The 20,406-nt window shown below is 35.7% G+C and overlaps 1 protein-coding gene across 2 annotated transcripts in view; it reads right to left on the bottom strand.

The window, feature by feature from the left end:
- SLC4A10 (solute carrier family 4 member 10) overlaps nt 1-20,406 on the bottom strand; it is a 112,707-nt gene that overhangs the window by 19,921 nt on the left and 72,380 nt on the right. Inside the window, exons 7-14 of one of the 2 annotated variants that reach the window (XM_030454755.1) lie at nt 19,362-19,453; nt 15,114-15,271; nt 13,167-13,254; nt 12,543-12,689; nt 11,860-11,960; nt 10,358-10,532; nt 10,039-10,172; nt 8,872-9,117 (exon numbers count right to left, since the gene is read on the bottom strand). In XM_030454755.1, coding sequence (XP_030310615.1) covers nt 8,872-9,117; nt 10,039-10,172; nt 10,358-10,532; nt 11,860-11,960; nt 12,543-12,689; nt 13,167-13,254; nt 15,114-15,271; nt 19,362-19,453 — 1,141 coding nt within the window. The remainder of the gene's footprint in view (nt 1-8,871; nt 9,118-10,038; nt 10,173-10,357; nt 10,533-11,859; nt 11,961-12,542; nt 12,690-13,166; nt 13,255-15,113; nt 15,272-19,361; nt 19,454-20,406) is intronic. The other variant, XM_030454756.1, reaches the window with a different exon arrangement.

Here is a 20,406-nt window from a genome sequence, read left to right as displayed (position 1 = left end):
TGCTTTCACTTTCCCCACAGCTGCCTTAAAAACATACTTTTCATTTTAAATTGTGTATTTTAACGCACGAAATGTGATGAGGCAGTGTGGGAGGACAATACCCCAAAAAGGCAATTTAAAATAAAAATTAAGTCTTTAAAGCATCTGAAGCAACTGTGGGAGGCATTTTCTTTGACAAAGCCTTCAAAATATGCAGGATAGTCTGTAGGTTCCAAGATGTCAGGTGTTCTTTGTGGTTGTCTTTTAAATTAATCCAACTTTAATAATCTATAGTACTATCTATCCTGCTCGTATTTTAAAATGCTTCTGATGGCTGTAAATAAGTTCTGTGATCTCTGATAAAGTTTTCAGGAGTAGCTGGGAACAGAATAACTAGGCGTTCTAAGTTCTATAGGACTATCAGTTTATTCACTTAGCTACACCACCTATTTTTTTATGTGTATCTTTCTACAAAATGACAGTTCTCATCTACACTTGTAGTATTTTCTATACAAGGACCCTGCCATCTACATTATGAGTACTGAATGGTGCCACAGTATTGCAATTGCAATACTATGCATGTGACAACAGCTGCATTTAATATTTACAGAGAGATGCAGCTAGTCTTTGTGCAACTCCTTGCTTCTATTTTAAATGCAGCTATTTATAAAAGAAAGAAAAAACCCTACAACCCATTAACAAAAATTAAATGAGAAAAAAACAAAGCAACAGCATTCAGAGAAATAGAGGGCCTGAGCCAAAAGTCACTGAAGTTGATTGGATCTTTCAAACATATTTAATACATTTTGGATCAGGCCCCAAGTGCAGAATGAATGCGTGTTCAAAGCGGAGTTTAAATTAGTACAAAATGGGTTGCATGAAGCACATCACTACTAGTGAGCTACAGTAGCGTAAGGAAGTCAACAAACGGTATGTCTGTTATCACAAGAGAGAATTGGATGTTCATGCAAGAATAAAGAGGTGGCTATTTCAGGTTACTACTGTTTTCTGTGAGCACAGGAGCTCCCTGCCCCTGATGTCCATCGCTGATCGCAGACGGGCCAGACGCTGGGCGATGGCCCATTAGGGTTTGATTACAGTAGGCCAAGGTGACGTGGGCTGCTCAATCACAGTCACTTTCTCACTAGAAGGGAAGACTGTGCATGTCACCAACACTACATGGTACAGCTACACTTCCTGCAAACTGCAAAAATTACATTTAAAAGTTAAGCCAAAATTCCTATTTTCTTAGTCAGAAACGTGACAATTGAAGCTCTAGTTTAATACAGCTCAAGTAATTCACTTTCAGATGAGATTATCACCCTTTTTATTTGTACAATAACAATTCTCTCCTTCACATCATTCCAATCTGGCCTTTACCAAGTTTCACAGGCATTTACCAGTGGCAGATTTTTCAACAGCAGGTAAGTAACTTGTACAAACTCCACACATGAAGACCAAAAGCAACCCTGCACCCAGCTTTTGTCACTGAACACTAGGTGCAGAATCAGGCCCTAACTATAAAGATCAAAACCTGCTTTCTACTGAGAAGATCATTATATAACATTATATTTTTTTAAGTATCATATATCTTTTGGTAATGCTGACATTTTGATGCAAAATTGTATCATGATATAAATGTCTTCTAGCTTAACATTATAATAATGTGAGACAGTGAGACTTTCTGACCAGTTCAGAAAACACAACTGGAGGTACCATTCACTGTCAGAACATAAAAGACTGTCTATCAAAATGTGACATTTCGTTACAGATGTAATTGCTTCAATAGCAACTATTTCCCAACACAACTGACCTGCAAGGGGAATCTCATATCAGTGAAATAAGGCTTTCTACTTTAATCTTTTCAAACTTTTAGTCTCTTTCATTGTCATTTTTTACTGAGAGGTCAGCTCTCGGGAGAAAAAGGAAAATTCACTGAAATATTAACCACCAACTCCATCTTCTATTTTCTTGATAAAATACTATGTAGAGAGCTGGAATAAGTAAAAATTTTTTATCTCTTGGAGGTTCATGTTCTCCTGAGTACTTGCGCACTACTAGAGATCTATGTGGAGCTTATGCTATTGACAATAAGTAAGAGGCTATAAAAACAGCTGTTTTTTCTCAGCAATATAGTGAGCATAAGATACAGTACTCAACCCAGTACCAACTTATTCTCGTGTCTTTTAGTGAAAAAGAGTCACTCTCACAATACACCCACCCGTTCACCACACTGATAAAAAAACAATTCTTGCATCTTTACACTTTGGGCTACTGCAAGACTTTCTGATATCCTGGAAGCAGTTCAGATTCCTAGACACAGGTGCATATGCAAGAGGGTCTACTGGGACTTATGACTTTGTTTTCACAGCAGCTGGGGGGTAAGAGATCTAAAATGGCACTACACACTTAGTCAAAGGTTACTGCCTTCTGTATTTAAGATTTATGTATTTTTGGCAGAAATTAGTGGAGCTTGTTTTATTCTAGGATACTTAAACATCTAATACAGGCTATTACAAAGTAATTTATAAATCTGAGGTAGACAAATAATTTTAGACAAGACTATCTTCAGGAAATTGCAGAACTGTCATAAGAACTGACAAAAGGATAAAAAAAGTAACAGAAAAATAATGGCCAGAACTAGTAGATAGAAAAATAACCAGAGCAATGAGTCTTTATTGTTTTACATCTTCCAAAGGGCTCAAGAATTTATAAGGTACTCTCTTATCTTATGATTCTTATTAAGAGTTCATATTTTTGCAGCACATACATATTGCAAGCTGCCATCTATTTATACTAGCTAAGTATCTGATCTATAGAAGATACAACTGCAGCTTCTTCATAGTCAGCCATGTTAGCCAGCATACCATTTCCCCTTCCTTGACAGACAAAATCTCTTTCTAGATCATTTAAGACAGAGAATGAGATTTGCTCAATATGAATATTTATATTATTTAAAAAACAACAGGCAAATATGACAAGTTACAAAATGTGCTTGTTTAAACAATATACCCCACAGAATATCAGAGTATGTATTTGGAAATATGAGTAAGAAGACTTTCCCCTAAGAGACTGAGTATGCTCTACAGGTGTGCTGTGCACTGATCACACAGAATAAGAAGATTATGAAATGGAAGGCAATACCACTAATTTTTTTTTTTAGAGTAACATTAGATAACATGCATAATTATTCTTTATGTTTTATTTGCAAGGCTGAAGGAAAGTGCATCAATAGCAGAATGCTATCCATGTTTAGGTTGCCTCCAAATATACCACTGACTTACAGTCACTCACAAAGTTCTTCTGTTTGCCTAACAACGGCTATGGGAAGGGAATAACAATACCAAACAATACCATTTATAGACTTCTTCTCTGCTGTCTCCTACCTACAACGCCTGTATATCCCTGATACTATATTTATAAAATTCCTCCCTGTGTCAACATTCTTAATGGTGAAATCAAAGTCTCAGTGGAGAAGAGACTGGAAAAAAAATAATTAATACTGATGGGAAAAGAAGTTGTCAGTTAAGTCCCACTCTCAGTATCACAAAAACCTTTCAAAGCACAGCTGTCATGGCAAAACATGATTTTTTCTTTATTTATTCATGAGATCTGCCATCTTGAATTAGACCATTGAGTCATTAAGTAAAGTAGCCCATCTCTTACAGTAATGAACATCAATAGGCATAAGTTGGAAATCTATAGAGTTTACTTGGTGAAGTTGAGTAGGAAAATATCAAAGACTATGGAAGTACCTAGACAATGCACTCAGCAGCACAATTTCACATTGTTCTGTCATGGGAAAAGTCTAGAAAACAGATTTACAATCACATTGTAGTTTTGTTAACCTGGACTGTCACTCATCAAGGTTGGTCTTTTTTAGCTGTCTGGTGCTGGATGCAGTCCATGCATTCTCAGCAGTACTATGGCATGTAGCTTTCATTCTTAGAAGTCGTTGTGCAGAAAAATAATGTAGGTATGCAGTATGGTCACCCAAATTTTCAATTGTTCATGTGAATTGTATTGACACAGATAAATGGACTGTAACAAAACCACCAAAGCTTTTATGTAAGCCTTTCTAGATTTTGAAGGCATGGGGTAGACCAGCCATCAGCTACAAACTAAATGCTGTGGAGAACTGCTTAACAGGATCTGACTGCTTCCAGAGTGGGAGGAAAGAATAGTATAAAAGAATGAAGCAAAGAAGGCACTTCCTGAGCTCAAAAAAAGGAGAAAGAAAAAAATGGGTCAAATGGGTTGGGCAGACATAGGGAAGTCCTAGAAAGAAAAATAATTTCTGCATTCTTGGTTTTGTCAACAAGCAAAAGGGAAACAGCAGTTACACTCAATGACAGCAGTTGCACAGATCTGAGAAGAGGGGCATTCTTAAGGAAGGCACACAGGACATAGTACAGTTACTTAACCATAGGAAGAAACGTATCAAGCAAAGGATAAGAATATTTATATTCATATCCGAGTTCAAAGAAATCATTACAGGAACTGGAATGCAATTACATGCCTGGAATCTTAATGAGAAATTCTGTGCTTATAATCACTGCCTCTTCTAATTCCACCTGCAGCTTAAGGAATGCAAGGTATAAAAGAACATAATTTGTATCCAGTAATGTATGTAGATTAATTTATATAGATAACAAAATATTTAAAACTTGCTTGTGCAAACAGTGGTATGCACAAAACTTGTCTTCACAATGCCTTCTAGAAGCAATGGTTTCTATAGTCTGCAAAAGATACCAAGATTGACAAGATCTTGGCTCCTTAATTACATCAGAGTGGGATTTTCTACTCCTAATGCTTAAGTGCATGTCAATACCAAGACAGATTGCAATATGCATATTACTATGCCAAGAAATCACTTTAAAATTATTCAATGTAATCTGTTAATAATTGAGTAACTTCTGGTAAAGAATTATTAAAAACAACATGAATTCATCACTCTGAAAAACAGGAAAGGTATATGAAGTCCCAAAATCAAAGCAACATCACACTGAGAAATAACTGATAATCTGTATTCTAAGATAACTATCTTAAAATGCTTGTATTTTAAAGAATATTGGATTGCTTTCTAAATCACATTCCTTTCATCCACAATGCTTACTGTGTTTTCCTTTTGACAATCTGTAATCCACCCTATTGATAGGGTTCTCCTATTCTAGAAAAAATTATATCCTAAGGTTTAATATACATGTTAAAACTCATGTGCATCACTGTTTCAGATAGAAACCTCTAACTGGAAATACATTTTCTAGAGGAGTAGGAAAAAGCAGAAGAAAGAGAGTGCTGAAATAAGAGAGAGTTGCTATGCCAACCTACAAATGCTAATGGCATGACAAATACAAAAAGGTCACAGTATAAAAAAAAGAGAGAGCGAGAGAGAGAAAGAAAATACCAAGATCAGATTTTAAAGTATGTGCATTTTATTTGATAAACAATGAAGCTACTATTAAATTCCTTCAGCACAATGCTGTTTATAAAGAAACATTGTACAGTAGCACACTGAAAATCAGGTTGTCTTTGTCCTTCCTTTGATCTAGCTTTTAAAGGCCTTATTATTTACCATTCATATGGTAATGATTTAAGGAAAAGTTATGCATGCACTCTGCATGGGTTTACCTGCAGGTATAACACCTGACAATCATGGCCAATATTTTGACACATAGTAACAAACAAGTATAATAAAGAGAGTAAAAAATGCATTAGGACTAGTTCAACATTAATTAGATTATGCAATAAAAGATAACTGTGTTTTTTTGAGATAGCATTCTGTAATAAACTTTAAGTTTCATCTTCTACCTGAAATGGTAAATACACATTTTTAAGAAATCTTGTAGGAAGACTTTCAGTTTATTTTCAAATACTTGGGTCTGCTTAATCCAAAACAAAACAAAAAAACCCACCACACACAACAAAACCCAACAGTTGCGAATCTTCTTTCTGTAATCATCAAGGCTTTGTTATGGTAAATACTAGTAATGAATCCTATGCTCTTAAATATAAAATTAGATGCATGCAGTACAATCTTTTATATTGAAATCCTGCAACAGAGCCTGTTTATGACAGAATTCGAACCCACCCAAAATACAGAATGGATTTTCTTTCTCACTTAAATACGTTTCCAATCTTGTTGAAATACAGGCCACATTAAATTACTGGTTTGTCTTTCTAATACTCCAAAGGACAGTATTAACAGCATGTCAATTACTTTTCTTGGGTCAAACTCATGTTTTCACCAGGGCAAAGACAATGATACTGGGATGTAGATGAACTACCTGAGGACCTGAAAGCATCTTGGGAAATCCCGTGGGACAAGAGAGGAGGATGGGCCACAGAATACACTGAAAGCTTCCAATTATGTAGTGTCCTGACCTAATTATCTTCAACTCTTTGAGTGGGCAACAGGCAGAACACTGAAAACAGAAATTTTACAGTATAACCTGAGTTTTCTAGCATGGAATTGTAGATCCAAGATAAAGTTTTACATAAGCTTTCATTGAGCTTTCAAAGAGAAATGAGTTGCTCAACCTTTTGAAGTTCACCCATTGCTAATTAAAGAACTGCCAAGGCTTTCCTAACAATTAAAAACTTGTCTTTAAAATCCCCAAAGAGGAAAATGCAAACAGCTGTTTTAATTAGCAAAACAGCAGATACTAATTAGCTTCAGTAGCAGAGTATGCTGGTCCTTTAAGGACAGGATCAGTTTCAGCCCAAGTTTCTTACCTATTTAAACTACAAGTAGGATTGGAGTCAGATGCTGCAGAAAAAGCTTCTAATTCCTTGTACAAGTGATATTCCCCAGCTTCAAGTTCACAGAAGACACATTTATTTCAATAAGCCTTTATGCTTACTCATCTTCTAGTTTCTTATCTTTCTGGAATGGAGACATGTATATTCACTTGAGCAGGGACTGAGTTATTTGAAATGTCTTGTCTTGCAATAGTCCCATGGGGATGATAATTGTGATACCTTCATGTTCATGGCCACTCTGGACAGAGTAATACGTGCATGTGTGTACAGCTGACCCATGGAGTTCAGGTTGCACCAAGCCTGCTGTGAAAGGATGGGTAATTTGGGCAGCTGACAGAGAGTTGCTTCAACAGAGCACATGGTTCTGTTCTCCTAACCTGTCTGGGCTGGTTCTGAAGAACTAAGAAATGCTCAGATGAAGGAGGAGACCAAACAGAAGAGGCTGGAATTGTTGTTTTGCTGTGTTCATTGAACAGATCTTTAAATCATCAGATGAGTTCTTACAAGTAATCATTGTGCATATTTCTGTTTCCAACAATCAGTTTTAATATTTAAAAAATATATAAGCCACATCTTGTAATAACTATGCTGCCCATAACTTTGTCTACAGCTGGTCACTTTGGTATTAGAGGGGTCAGTTGCCATGGACATGGTATCAATAATGAACAGGATATTGCTACAAGTAGAATACACAACATAAATGCCAAAAGTGAAACGTAATATAATGTAAGGACAATGATGGTAAAACATCATAAAATATAGAGATACCTATCACTGCACCTTCACAAGAGCAAGACTGTTACTCCTGTGAAATCTCAAGCAGTATCATTGGATTCAATAACCACAAATAAAGCTAACAACCTGGAAATCTGTATTTCTTCTTTGGTAAGGTTTTCTTTCCATAATTTAACATCTCAGCTCTGCCTGCTAAATTATTTCCGAATAATTTTCTGTCTTTGTGTAGCATTGTAACATCTGTTTATTGCTTTTTCTTCAAATTAATATTCCTTTATCTACTGCTGAAATTATTAGAGAGAAATAATACTTTTCACCACAATGAGAGAGCATGTCACAGGAGAACTATAGTTTCTATAATTTAACCTGTTCTTTGTTTTAAGGTATATAATGTTATATATATTCTAGTGATAACATACACAAAACTCAAATATTTTCTCTGTTGCTGGATTTTGTTTTTCCCAGCTTAAAATGCAAATGAGACATTTGGTTGAGATACTCCTGTTTTTCCAGTGAATAGAATATGTGACATTCTTCAGGCATTGTTCCTTTTGGGTCGCACTCTGCTTATGCAGAGGGTTCAAGTGGTTTCAGTGGAATAATAAATACATTTCTGGAGGGTAATTTCCTCTCAAAGAGGTTTTTAATGACGTTTTAGTTGCTGAGGTGACCAGTCTTAGTCAGCCTCAGGCTCAACTAAGACCTTGCCCTTTACTAGAACATTTTTGTTCTTGTATCACAGAAACAAGTCTATGAGCTTTTAGTTCTAAATGTAATTTTTTTAATTAAAACCATTCACTTTTTTATTCTCCAAGTAGAATATTACTTATTCAAATACACCTGTAAAAATTCCACAATAAAGTAAAGCTACTTAAATGGAGTCACATTAAAAATCTTGCTATTAGGAGCAAAGTGCTTACGACAAAATCAGTCATCACTGAGAAGCACCTAACAATTCCAAATACAATTCAGTTCTAGGAGTTTCAACCTTAACTGCCAGGGAGGTTAAAAGAAAACATTCTAAAACATCCATACATGGTTCTAGCAAAAGATCATTGAGTTACACCTTAATAAATAAAAATGTGAATAAACACCCAAACCTGAGGTCCCTCCAAGTCCTATCTTTTATTCTAGGACTTCCAAGTTTCATGTGTTTAAGTTTTTCCAAACTCCAAGGTATTTTCTACTCATCTGAAGTAAATGTGTATTACTTGTACACATACCTCCAGTAGATACTACTTCCACATCCCATCATTATGCCTAACTCATTAGCCTAACCTGTAAAGTTTGCAACTACTGAAAACTTTTCCTGCAGTGTACTAGTTCAATTTCCTCACAGAAAAAACATAACCTATAAAAAAAAAATCCTAGCATAAGAGAACAAATCTTACTTACGAGTACTTTGTCAGCAGATCCAAGTCATTATGCATGTTGATTGGATATGTCTCACTGAGATGAAATAGCTTCTCTAAGGCCTCATAAATGAAAATGATGCAGATAAGAGAAGCAAAAGCTTCTTCAGTAAACCGGGTAATGTAACAGACTAAGGAGCTGGCATCAGTTGCAACAAGGATGATGCACAGGATTGCAGTCCACAGTCCAATGCTGGCTCTCAGAGAAAGGTACGACAACTCATACTCTCTAAAGAAAAAAAACACACCACAGTTTATCTTTCTTCCACCTCAGTAACTGGTGAACAGGCAGCTCCAAAATTTCCTTTGCCTGTGGATGTGAAATTCTGGGGACAGTCTCAATCTGAAAACAATTTAAGTTATTCATTTACTGTGGACTGAAGATACTCTCAAGTTACCTCTTGACTTGAGGTCTCCTTTCAATTAATGAGCCACAAAGAATTCTACCTCTACTAAAGTGAGCGAGCATCTTTGAGAGTAGTCATGCACATGGATAGTATCAGGCCCACCCACTTTTTATCCCATATCCTTACTTATGAACAGACAACACCTGCCAATTTCTTCTGAAGCTGCAAGCACAACTAGAGCTTTCATCAGAATCCTGTATGCTTACTGCATTTAAGAGAGCTCCACACTTGTTAAGTGACACTATCACTGAAATGAATAAAGTTTTTGGGGCGCTAAGCAGGGTCTCCTACTCTATGTTTTCTGAAGCTCAAGTCCCAGTCACAACAATGATGCAGAAAAGCAGAAAGGATCTCAGGGAAACATGACTGTTGTGAAGATACAGACATAATTTTTATCCACAATCCGGCAGAAGCATGTCATGTTTAACACATAAACATAAATGGGGGATATGCTGTTCAGGAATAGTGCTTCACCCCTTCTTTGTTCAGGAGGGAAGAAGGGCAAGGTCTATTGAAAGATAGCACCAATGCATTTACTTCCTGGATAAGATACACCACCTTCCTGCATTCCCACCAATTCACATATTTCAGTGACTAATAATTTTCAGACTCTGACAGCCTAAGCAGGGAACTCCAAAACAAGCTGCTGAACGTATCTTAAAGATACTTGAATTTTAGGATAAGAGTCTCTACTTCTACTTAACAACACGTGATGGGTGATGCATATCATGGTCTTCACTTACTTGCAAAATTTGAATAAGATCTTCTCAAACACTAAAACTGGTCCTGTGCTGCCAAGTATAGTGAGAGGCTGTCCACCAAAGAGAGAGTAGGCAATTCCAGTCATGGATGCTCCGAACAGAGATTCTATTGCACTCTGAATACAAAGCAGAGAGAGGTGTCCATAAATTTTCAAACAGGTTATTTTTGTAATGTCTTAGTCTGTAGCCTTCTAAACACTGAAATATCAATATTTAATGGTGATTCATGCAACAGTAAGAAAATACAAACCACAAACCTAGGAATATAAGTTTGTTTTAAAAGTTCAGATTTAACACATACTATACGACCTTCAGTTGCTTCTCCCAGCAGACCACCAAATGTGATGACAGGAGACATGCAAGCACAGTAGAGAAACAAAAATGATGCCAGACACTGCAGACTGAGAGCATCCCTGAAGTCACTCCAGAAGAAGGGAGCTTTCCTTTTTATATCTAAAATCAAGCCTCCAAAAAATCTAAATAAAAAATAGAAGAGATTAAATTAATAAAAAAGGCACAACAAAATATTTTGGACAATATTGCTTTAGGCATACTGCAGAGAAGTTTTTGCTTATTGATCAAATTATATATACACTTCCAATTCAGATTATAGACGAATGAATAAAAGTTTCTGTGAACTCTGTTTTGATAACTTCAATCAGGAAATTTTTCTTAAAACAAACTAATTTGCATGATTCCTTTACAAAATCTTAATCTAATCATCCAGATCTTAGCTTTCATGCATAAACCCATTATTTATTATGTGAAATAACATTCTGCATTTGTTTAATCAGAGAGTTATAGTGCCCATTTGCACACATCTCTATAGAGTTTCACATTTTTTATTTGAGAAACTGTTCCCAAATACACTTGCCAAGAGAACTGAATGTAGGCCATGATTTCCAAGGACAAGAACTGTCATCTTTTGTCATTTACACTACACTAAACTTAATCAAATATTTAGGAACAGGCACTCCCTTACAACATACTATGAAGTAAAAAAAATATCCCCATTTTTGCTCTTTTTCTCACAGGCACCTGATATATCAGATGTTGCTGGTGTAAAAAGGAAGACGAAGTGCCACCATTTGCTAAATATTAGACCAATCCTTCAAGCTATCAGTTACCAGGTCCACCAGTGAGAGAACAGCTTACAGCCAGACTGGCCATCATCTCTCTGCCCCACTGTGTACAGCAGCACTGCAGCTCAATCTTTAGCCTTATGCAGGTAAGGATCAAGAGGCAGCAGGAAAGTGAAAAGTATGTCACACAGCTAAGGCAACCAGAGACAGGTGATCTATGTGCACCACACCATGTTAAGATGAGAGAGCATAAGTCTTCCTTGGGGCAAGGTCTTCAGATGAGTGTATATTGCAGCGAACAAGGTAATCACAGCCTCATGTACCAGGACATACCATGGCATACTGAGGTAAAAAAGAAATACTATAGGTACCAAAAGCAGAAATTTCAGCTACAAGATAGCATTCATAATATATGGCACAAGGCTATTCCCAGCTTTTCTTTGAAGCTATACACAAATAAAAAATCTTAATCACGTTTAACGCAGATCTGAACTTTAAAAAAATAGAGGACAGAGCCTTCAATAAATAAAATGGGAAAGCACAAATCCTCTCCTCCTCTCTGCAAACTAGCATGTGTTGTCCTTATCAACTATGTGGCACACAAACCAGGAAAAATGTCTGAAAAAATCATATGACAACCCAGGAAGAGAACAGGCTATCATTGGTCACTTGTAAATGAATCAGTTAGAACACTTAAGATTTTGCAAATATGTTCACTAACTTTCCAGTGCGCTGCAGTTCTGGTCCGGAGTGTCCTCCAGGTTGTTCTGACTCCCCATGGGCTGCAGTCCCATTTGGCACTCCCGGGATCTTACGCTTCTCCTACCAGAAGGGAAAGATATTTCTCATGGGTCTTAGCAACTAAACCAGAATTTTAGCAGAAGAAATGTCAATGGAGAGTTGAAAACTAAACATGTCAATTTCATTGTAAGGTTCACCAGCAAAACCACTTTTTAATCTGTAGAGGAATTCTTTAGCAGGAAATAGTAGAAGAAATTGTGTTGTAAAAAATTTAAAATAATTGATCACAGAAAATCCTTAATCAGAAAACATTCTGAAGAATCGCAAGCCAGGCTGCTTTGATTAATTCTTGCAAAAAACTTATAACAAAAGCAAACCATGGCTGGTCAAAGATGCTTATGACTATCCATGAATATAAGATCTTTAGATAAAACTATCTGCCTTTATTCATTGGAGATCTAGTATTAAACTATGTGAAGTGTCATCACTACACTGTATTCTTGCAAGACAACGGATCTCTTAAAGCAAATAAAAAAAAGAAATAAAAGCATGCAAAATGCCTATATATTGATGCTGCTAGATTCTAAATTAGTAAAACTTAATTCTACCTAGCAAAAATTCCTGACAATGTTTAAAAGCATCTGAATTTTACCAGATACGAACCTGGGAGGGAACATTCTTAGGTGGTTCTATTCGAATTGTTGGGTCCCACTCTCCAGGAGGCAGAACAGTAACCTGATCCAGAAACTCATCAATTCCAGACACCAAATCATTGCGGTCTTTTGCTTTGTAAGCAACATCATGGAACACCTGTGAAAAATGGAGACGTGTATGTGGGAGGAAAAAGAGATGGGGGAAGGCACACACTCTCATAACACTTCATGCAGTTCCCACCAAAGAATCTCAGCTTCAACTAACTATTCAGTTTCTGGTCCATAGCTTTCATAGAAGTTCCAGCTGCTATTGAGAAACATGCTTGTGGGTGCCAAATGTTCTGGAGATTTTACAGTTTAAAACACAATTAGTTCCACCAGAAAGTAACTGTAAAAAGGAATCATCTCAGTGAAGACAACCTTACAAATGAATATTGTCTCTCATTTTGTTATCTCCTTATAGCAGCATAATCTGGGTTGTTATAGCATCATGAAATGGACTAGAATGCTATTTCTGCATCAGAGTGCACCATGATTAGCCATGGTTCATCTGGATGATTCCACATTAGAGATTCCCTATTGCTACTCTTCAGTCACTAGAAAATTATTAAAATCAAGCCATGAATAAATATACCTCATCTGTCATCAGTGTTGCAATTGATCTTCCAATCTCATGATACTGTTGCCCTTTACCCAGTGGTCCAAGAAGAATAAACAAAAATCTGTAAATAAAATTTAAATTTAAACTTATAAAGGAAAACTGGTTGAAAGCAACTATAAATAGTACAGAAATAGTTTAAAAATTGGACTAGAAGAACCTCTAAAACAAATATATATATATATATATATATGTATGTATAAAATATCCTTCAAGATCTTCACATATGCATTTAAACATGAAGCTCTGGTTAGAAAAAATGTGAAAATATCTTCCAAAAATATGTCATAAGCTTCACAGGCAAGACTTGATTGAGAAACTCAAAACTTCGTTACATAACAAACCTCATCTTATGTAATAAACATATACAATTATAATCTATGTACAGAGCACATTAATAGAAATATATTTAATTCTGTTAATTCAACAGAATCAACTATTTTATGGCAGTAGCACTACTGTAATATTACTGTGAAATTACTTTTGAATAAAAATTATTATTAAATTGTTCTTACTCCCATGACTCTTTAGACAGCTTCTACTCTAGGCTTGGGACTATTAAAGTTCTATAGAATGCAGAAGATAGGTTCAAATGAAATAACTTAAGTTCTCAGTTTTGCTGCAATGAAAGAGACAATTTTTAATAATATTATTAATTGTTAATTATGCATTTTTGCAGAAATGTTTAATTAAGCTAAATTAAAAAAAATTGTTTTTCTTCTGGCTCAAAACTGAGACACGTTTTCCTTTTGTGTGTATAGTTAAATTTTGAGCATTTTTTTCCTTTTTTTTTTTTTTCTGGGAAGCTGGGGGAAGTTACAAGGGAAGGTTTTGGAAGTTCTTTTTAAAGCAAGTTCAGTTCTTCCATGTCCCTTATCACATGCAAACATAAGAAAAGAAAAAGTCATAGCTAAAGTAACTACAACTTCAAGAACATTTTATGCTGTTTATCTGACTTGGAGCAAGCATCTTAGTCCCAGCCTGGTGTTTCATAGCAAAACACTCCTTCCTGAATGCCAACAACTGGAAATCACTACTGCCTTCTATCAGAATTCTACTTCTAAAGAAACTGAAAGAGGAAAGGGGAAAGAGAGACAGACTATCTTCACAAACGTATGCACAAATACGAAAAAAACCCTGAGAGATGGAAACAATAATCGCCAGTGTACTGGCATACAGGAGAATAATTTTGGAATTTTGATCTGAATAAGCCCCAACAGTAAATATATCTGCAGACCTACTTAAATGCTTACGATTTGACTACAATGTCTATTTCAGAATTATTTTTTTTTAATTTCTCATAATTTGTTTTCAGAAACAAAGTACTTCATCAGAATAAGTTTCAGCTCAGAAAAAAAGTAATATAATAAAAATAATAAAAATCTGTTGTTAAAAATCACATCCGCTATGTGTGCAAGGTAACTTTTAGAGGAGTGTGATATTTACAGCCATGTTCTTCAGCCAATCACAGTCCCTGGTCAATCAAATTGCAGTTTGTTTTTTCCCCCTTTACTAAATTCCTCTCCATTTTTTTTTCTTCTGGACATAATTACACAGTTAATACACAGCAGTTTCAGTTCCAGATGAAACATTCTAATAAGCCAAATATTTCATCTTAGTATTTCATCTGCAGTATTACCGTTTTGCATAGAATAAACTGTGTGTTGCAGCCTAACAAGCTAGCACTTCTACTTTTGCAAAAATTTATTAGATGCACACACAAATAGCAGATATCTGAATATACCCACACATCATTAAAGGATGAGTGGAAAGATGTCTCTAAGAGATGCCTTTGTTGAAGAAAGACCCAAGATCTTAATAAATGACAAAACTGAAAATCACATCACTCTGTCTCCACAAGATACTCAGAAAAACATAAAGAGATATTAACATGAAGAGAAATCACTGTAATTCCAACTGTACCTTGTTGGAATCGGAACTTCAGCTACTCCCGTGAGCAGCACTGCAGGAGATAACCTCACAAAAGCAACAACTGCACGATCCAGGAACTCCAGTTCACCAACCAAGATGTTTGATGCTTCAGCTCCAGGTGGTATCTTTTTCATGAAGTGTAGGTCAACCTGTGGAAAATATATTAAATTACAATCTAAAAGCTATTCACAGGGATCTTCCTCCATGACCACCCTGTTTTGTTAAAAGAAACCCTCTGGTCACTGCACTATTATCTTAGTTATTTCAATTTTACAGTTTCTACTATTCTGTTGAAAATTTTTTAAAATTAAGAAAAAAAGCAACTAGTCTTTCATTATTGGACTATTTTTTGTTGGGAAACATAGTTAACAGACTGCAGAAAAATATAAACATTTATCCAATTCAAAATCTTGTTAAGAATAATAGAATCAGTAAATCATAACAGCAGAAGAAATGAAGACACATTATTTTACCATCATTAACAATTCTGGAAATCATTAATGCATAGTTCATAGTTGCTGTATTATAATTTCAATAATGATAAGAAAAGATTCCACTACACATAATATTCCTTATGCTACTTTAAGTGAGATTTATTTTTTGTTTTGGATTCAATTGCCCTCCTGCTGAAAATTACAGAAAATAAGCTATGACCATGATTGTGTCAAGAACAAACTGAAAGAACAACGCAGAATACAAAATGGAGTTCTAAGGCAGCCGTGTTGACTTTTAAAGAGAAGGTAGAAAAAGACAGAGAAACAGCTTCCTTATGACACTGCTATTTAAGCTCAAGGTATTTGCCTCAGAATGTATTCATTTTTATTTATTTCCTCAGTATCAGTCAGAGTATCAACATAGAGTATTGGAGTATATAATGTATGTTTGATTTCATTATGCACCAGTATTGTCTACATTTCAAAATGCATGAATTTTGTCATTTGCTTTCCTTTTATTAATCTAAACACAACAACAGCAACCAAATCCAATATAAACTGTTAAAGTGGACCATTTTAATGTCTATCTTACAGCCATCTGTCAGTACTAGTTTGCATAGTTTTTGGTAATATTTAGAAAATTGTTTTCTTGCAAATGGCTCTGGCACTAACTCAGAATTCCAATATAACACAGTTGCCTGTGTAATGAAAACTGATTTCTCTGAGATCACAGGGAGATGTCTAATGCTACCCTAAACTCACCTCGAACAATGACCAACCACATTGTGAAGTTCAACAACCACCAAATCAACCTGGAAGGAAGGAACTTTTCCAATATAAAGTATCAGCCAATTCAATTCTGTTCCCCACTCAAGCCACAAAATGACTCTTCAAGTGTAAATAAGAAACATAACTAATTATGGTGTCACAGGTCATTTATAGTTGAGAAAAAGGAATTATTCTGGTGCATTTTGCACCAATTTTACCTTGTGAATGGATTTAACATTTAATAATTAATGTGTGAAGTACAATAGGCTACTGCTGTCACCTTGAGGTCCCACTAATGGACCTATGATCAATGGATCAAGATTCAGATTTGAAATAAATATGCAGTCAACTAGAAAGCATTTCCAGATATGCTTACTGTACTATTTATCATCTTGAGATTGCAAAATCTTTTAGGCAGTGAACAGAACCCCAGTAAAATGCAAGCAGCTGTCAGAGAAGCTTCAATCTGGGCAAATACACCTGAAATGCAGGTGTTGCTATTGCTCCATGACAAGAGCAGAGGTGGGCTGGGAGTGACTCTGGGGAAATGGCAGAAGCTACAATACTCAAATGCTTCATCTAACCTGTCAGTAATACATCTCCTACATCTCCAGCTTCAGATGGATAGACCTTATGTGCACCTTAATCTGCACCTTACCCTGAGGCACACTCGTGACTAAATACTCCCAACAAGCTCCATTTAAACATAAAACTACTGTAGAAGCAATTCCCCTTCCAGGCAAGTCAAGGACTGAAAAGGGTGGTGAGGTCTCCCCCAGAATCAAATATAAACTGATACAAATACAGAGAATGCCCAACATTACTTCTTAGGAAAGCCCTGATATTTATTAATCACATTTATTTATAAAATAGGCCCAATCAGTATTCAAAAACAAGTCAGTAATTTCATGGTATTTGAAAGACCAGACTCTAAGAGTATGGCACTAGAGTTTCCTTCAGAAACCTTGTTTCCATGTGGAGCATAGGTCTGTTGCCACAAGAAGGAAGACTGCAGGCACAGTCTATTGATGTATTTCTTATTTTAGGACAACAAGAGTTTCCTTCAGCCCCTGGCACAAGATGCAGAGACCAGCCAGAAACAAATGTCAAACTGCCTCCCCCCATCCTGCTCAGACACAGGATACAGTGGTGCATGACAGATCACCTCTGGGAATATAAAGTCCTCATGGTGTCTCCAAGGGAAGAGGAGTGACATATTTACAAGTACAAACATCAGAAATTATGTCTCCCTCTCTGTGCTACTGAAGTAACATTCAAGATAGATTTTTAGTGTTGTGTCTCTTTATTTATAAAAAGATGCCAATACAATCAACAGTCTCAATGCTGCATTCAGATTAAGGCACTTTTTTGAATCAGCTCCAAAATTTGGAATATAAGAAGTAGCCTAAGGGAGACAGATTAGCAAGGAGAGAATATGTGAAGTAGTCATAGGTGCTTTTTTTTTGTGAAAGATAAATGAAATTAATATGTGGAACAAAATTAGAGCAAGAATCATAATACTCAAGAGAAAATTAGTGTACTGCTCTACTTTCCTGTCAATCTGTGCATATAATTCCAATTATACCCATTGGGAATTATTGCAATAGCACATTTCAAGGGGAAATTGTACTCTACTTATGCAGCACAAAAGAAATACTGAGCGAAGGATCAAATAGTGCAGGCTCCATTCTTGTTAGGATCATGCAGATAGATAATGGACTGGGATTTTAATCCTACAACACTTGAAGCAATTGGGGAAATGTGCAACCAAAGCACTACTGAAAGGCATGGCATTCCCTCTGAGTTATTATGAGCTTCATCTCTGCACAGCTTAATTTTGAATAGACAGTTCTATTTATATTTTATATCCTTTACAAATTTTTACATCTTGATATTAAAACATTTGCCAAAACAATTAGAGTTAGCACTTTTAATCAAAACATCAAGAAACCAAAATCATACTTGACTTTTGAAAGCATGATAACCTTGCTTTTAACTATTTTTAAAGAATAATATTAAATATTTAACAACTTGTCACTGTTGTACGTTTCCTTGCCACCTCTGTAGAGATGCGGTCCACAATACATCTTCAGCCAGCCTCCTTTCTTCTCACACCATCTGACAAAAATGATCCGTTTCCCATGTTTATTTCAGCCATTCCTAGTCTGGCATCTGCAGTCAAGAATTCAAATAGTCCAAATAGCTACCGATGCTAGGAAATAAGTCTGACACCAGATGGAGCAATCACATAACTCTACTTTTAGCTCAGCTGCACTAACATTCAGATTGAACAGACTCAAAGTAATGTTCTTCAGAATTTTGGTTTAAATCACCTCTCTTCACTTACTCAACCTTTGTTGTATTAATGTGTCAGATGAAGTCATCTGTCCCTGTCAGGTCTGTCATCTCTATCTAACACGACAGTTTGTTTTAGGTACATACAGACTTCTTAAACAAATTAGGTTCTCCTTCACATTAAAGTTGGGAAGCTGCTTTTCTTTGCTATCTAACATCAAACTGTCATTGCAATCTCCACTACTGAACAGTTAACATCTTTCGTAAAGTGTACTGAAATATCTTGGCTTGCCAGAAGAATTAAGTTATAGGTTTGAAGAAACACGTTCTGGTTGAGACATCTGGATTCTGCAAGTTCAGATTATAACAAGTGTAGTTTGCATTCATCTATTACATCTACAGAAAGTAAAAATCTGAGAGGTAAATCTGAATTACAAGAATTCTTAATTTCTTTCCTGATTATATAATCTTCTGTTCATCTGTAACAATTCTTCCTATAAATATACACCTATTACATGAAATAAATTTACCTATGTTCTTAGACTGTGATTTCCTGTTACCAGTAATTTATCAAGAAAATTAAAAATTTCTCTGTTCTATACCAGCTGAATTGCAGCACCCATGAAACGATACTAAAATAAAATTTGCACTTCAAAGTTTTCCTGATTCGTATGGGTTCATTTTATTTATTTTAAAAGGCCCATTTGGTAGTCAGGAATCTTCACTGTCAGTGAACACTTACTTTGCTGAAGTCAACAGTGCTGTTTTCTCGGCTCACATCATTTTTGTTTTCAGTACAAGCTGGAGCAGACTGTGGAGAAACAATCTGACCTGCTAAAAAAAGCACCATTATTACAGAATACTAACAATTACTTTTATAAACTGAGCAATAACTAATTAAATATTTGTAAAAGAACTACATACATTTTGTATCATGCATATGAAGCCCCTAAATATGGCATTTTAATTAAAGACTTATTTAGAATAACACATTCACAAAAGACAGAACATTTATTATGTGCAGTTAGGAATGGGAGAACATAATTTATAAATGTAAAAGATACTCTTGAATATTGGAAAACAAACTTTCTATGCCTATTAAAGCTTATAATTTGTGAGATGCTACATTTGAGGAGAGTCCTGCTTTCATATAGTTTTTTTAGGTAATTTGAGGACCTGCCTGTTTGGGAGAGTATTTGTCTACAAGAATACTCACTGAATAAAACAGGATTACTAATTTCCATATTTAACTCGTGTATAAGACTGTCCTGATTATAATAACTACAAAACCCAACATAAAAGCGGGCTGCTGTATAGAGGCATGGGAACAAAGATTATTTTAAAACTCAGCATTGAAAACTGTAATGACTGATGTACAAAACAAATGTTTCAGCAAACACGTTTACAAAAAATTCCAGTAAGGATTTAGTAATTTACAGAAGTTTTAAAAATATCTGAAGAGGAGAGGTGATTAAACACGCCTCCATCTCATGTAAGCAAAGAGTAAGCCTTGTGATCAACAAAATGTTGCAAATGAAAGCCCCAAAACCAGAATTACTTAACAAGTTTATTTCATATAAAGCACATTTTTGCTTAATGCCAACATTGCCCCTGTGTACAGCTGGAGTCCACCAGGCACAGCCTGAGGGTGTGAGCTGTTAGTAAGGCAGCACAAAACCCCACAGCGTGACAAGGACATTCTCTGATTGCCTTTACTTTCCCTTCCCCCCCTCCATGGCAGGAGCTGCGCAGAGCTCTTGAACACCATGAGAAAGTATAGGAAAAAG

The sequence above is a fragment of the Calypte anna genome, chromosome 7 (assembly GCF_003957555.1).
Source record: "Calypte anna isolate BGI_N300 chromosome 7, bCalAnn1_v1.p, whole genome shotgun sequence".
NCBI classification, from domain to species: Eukaryota; Metazoa; Chordata; class Aves; order Apodiformes; family Trochilidae; genus Calypte; species Calypte anna.
The sequence above is the reverse complement of the archived record's forward strand: the minus strand, read 5'-3'. Positions and strand labels throughout refer to the sequence as shown.